Source organism: Saprolegnia parasitica (assembly GCF_000151545.1).
Source record: "Saprolegnia parasitica CBS 223.65 unplaced genomic scaffold supercont2.1270, whole genome shotgun sequence".
NCBI lineage: Eukaryota > Oomycota > Saprolegniomycetes > Saprolegniales > Saprolegniaceae > Saprolegnia > Saprolegnia parasitica.
Window position 1 is genome coordinate 1 of NW_012157664.1, and position 2,198 is coordinate 2,198.

Below are 2,198 nucleotides of genomic sequence, written 5' to 3' on the forward strand. Positions count from 1 at the left end.
CGCTGCACAACGACGAGGAGCGCGTCGCTGCCAACTATGTGCCCATCACGACCGGCGCCTACCTCCGGGACGACAAAGTGCAACTCAACGTCCTCACGGACCGCGCCCAGGGCTGCGCGAGCCTCAAAGATGGTACAGTACTCCCATCAATGATGGGAATCGCTCACAGACGTTGCGATTTAGGTCAACTGGATGTGATGGTGCACCGCCGCCTGCTTGGCGATGACCACCTCGGTGTCAGTGAGGCGCTCAACGAGACCGAGACGGTACAGCACCGATGTTGCCATCCACTCAACGATGACACTGGATGCTAGATTCAACTGACCACCAACCAGCCGCACACGCAAGGCCTTACGGTCCGTGGTCACTTTTACGTGAGTGTGGGGTCGCACGAAGCAGCGATCGAGCGCTTGCGCACGACGACGTATACGCAGTTTGTTCCGCCGCTCGTGGCCCTTCGCGCCGGCTCGGGCGAGTTTGTCGAGTCGACGCCGCTTGGCGACCTGCAATGGCCAGCTAACATTGGTCTCACGGCGTTGCACTGGACGCACCCGCGCTGCCGCCTCGTGCGTCTAAGCCATCTCTTTGCCATCCACGAGCACTCGGTGCGTTAACCCTGTCCCAACCTTTCCATCAAAACCGAGGCTTTTGAGTAGGAGTGGTCCAAGCCGGCGTCCGTGGATCTGCTCCAGCTCGTGCCTGGCGAGAAGCATGTCACGGTCAAGGAGCTCACGCTCACGGCCAACGCGGTCAAGGAGCTGTCGCCGACGACTGTGACGCTCCAACCCATGCAAGTCAAGTCGTTTGAGCTCTGCGTGGAAGGCCAGTATGCCCCGGTGTACGACGGTGCCCGCTCGTCGCTTGTCGACGGCCTCGACTTTTAGCAGCCAGCGCCATGCGCAAGCACTTTCTTGTCGTGCTGCTGCCGTGGTAATCAGACTGCAAGGCGTCTGTGGATTAACACTTTAAGTCAATCTGTGCGTTTATATTATTGTAGCGAGCACGGCTCCGGATGTAAATATGCATACCACGCTTCCTAGTACAACAAGGCGAGGGCACGAGTGGCTGCCGTCGTGGTGCTCAAAACGCTGCAATTTCTAGTACACGATATAGCCTTGGTGCAGAACCACAGCTTGACGTGTTGTGCAAGAAACTAAAATCCCGGTTTGGAAGGTTGTTGCACCGGGTAGAATACAATGGTGCGCTAGGAAGCTCTGTCTTTCCAATGGGGCTCGTAAGACCTCGAGACGCCACAACGAGCAGTAAGTAGGTCGTCGTAGATATGGCGCAACGAGATCTGGGGACGCACCAAGGGAATTCTCTGGAGCAACCGCGTCTCCATCGCATCGAGTCTCGTCGGCAATGCTCAAAACTTGGTACAGTACGACGACTTATGTCTACCCAAACCCCGTTTTGGACGTGTACGACGTAGTAGTCGGCTGGTACGACCAAGGTGCTTCCAGGAAAATATCGCGTTCACAAGTTATCGCAGAAAGGAGCATACGGCCCGTCGCTGGGCCCAGTACTCGAGGTACAGATCGTAGTAGAGCGGGATGACATCTGGTTGGCGCTCGATCGTGTCCGAGTCCATCAACCACGGCTTGCTGTGCCCGCCCGAGAAATGATACATGTAGGTATGGTTGACGCGGTCGTCGAGCGACTTGTAACCAAAGAGGTACCTGTCCACATTTTCCTTGAGATTCGCCGTCAGCACCATGAACTCGGAGGGAAGGATGCCGGCCACATGCCGCCACGCTTCGTTGAGAACGTCCATGTCGAAGAGTACCTGGACCTCATTCTCAATGGCGTACTCGAGATGCTGGAAGAGCGTATTGTCCGGGTCCACGACGAGCAACACCGACGTGATATGCGGCTGCTTGTCCTCGAGCCAGTAGGCACGGGGTGCCCAAAAGACTGCGTGCGGCAGGTTGAAGAGCTCGTCGAGGTTCTTCACGACGATCACGTCCGAGTCCATGTAGATGACGCGATCGTACCCGAGCTCTTGGAAGATGCGCAGCTTTGTAAGCGACACGATGTATTCTTGGCCACCCGTCGTGCGCCGCCAGGCGGCGACACTTAGCGGACGCACGCCGCCATCCGCCAAGACCTGGCGCGCCTGCGCCGAGACGTCTTCCGTGACCAGCGCGACGATCTCAATGAACGACGGCGTACCAAGTGCGCGGATTTTCGTGCCGGCC

General features: G+C 57.6%; 2 protein-coding genes across 2 annotated transcripts; one reads left to right on the forward strand and one right to left on the reverse strand.

Moving 5' to 3' along the window:
* Positions 1-17: 17 nt before the first annotated feature.
* On the forward strand, positions 18-982 carry SPRG_18524 (hypothetical protein). The gene is made up of 4 exons (XM_012357963.1): positions 18-132; positions 184-266; positions 315-605; positions 657-982. The coding sequence occupies exons 2-4, from the start codon at positions 198-200 to the stop codon at positions 882-884; spliced, it is 588 nt and encodes a 195-aa protein (XP_012213353.1). The 5' UTR covers positions 18-132; positions 184-197; the 3' UTR covers positions 885-982.
* A 501-nt stretch (positions 983-1,483) lies between these two features.
* On the reverse strand, positions 1,484-2,152 carry SPRG_18526 (hypothetical protein; the record flags this gene model as incomplete). Its single annotated transcript, XM_012357964.1, has 1 exon — positions 1,484-2,152. The coding sequence occupies exon 1, from the start codon at positions 1,973-1,975 to the stop codon at positions 1,484-1,486; it is 492 nt and encodes a 163-aa protein (XP_012213354.1). The 5' UTR covers positions 1,976-2,152.
* Between the last annotated feature and the right edge of the window lie 46 nt (positions 2,153-2,198).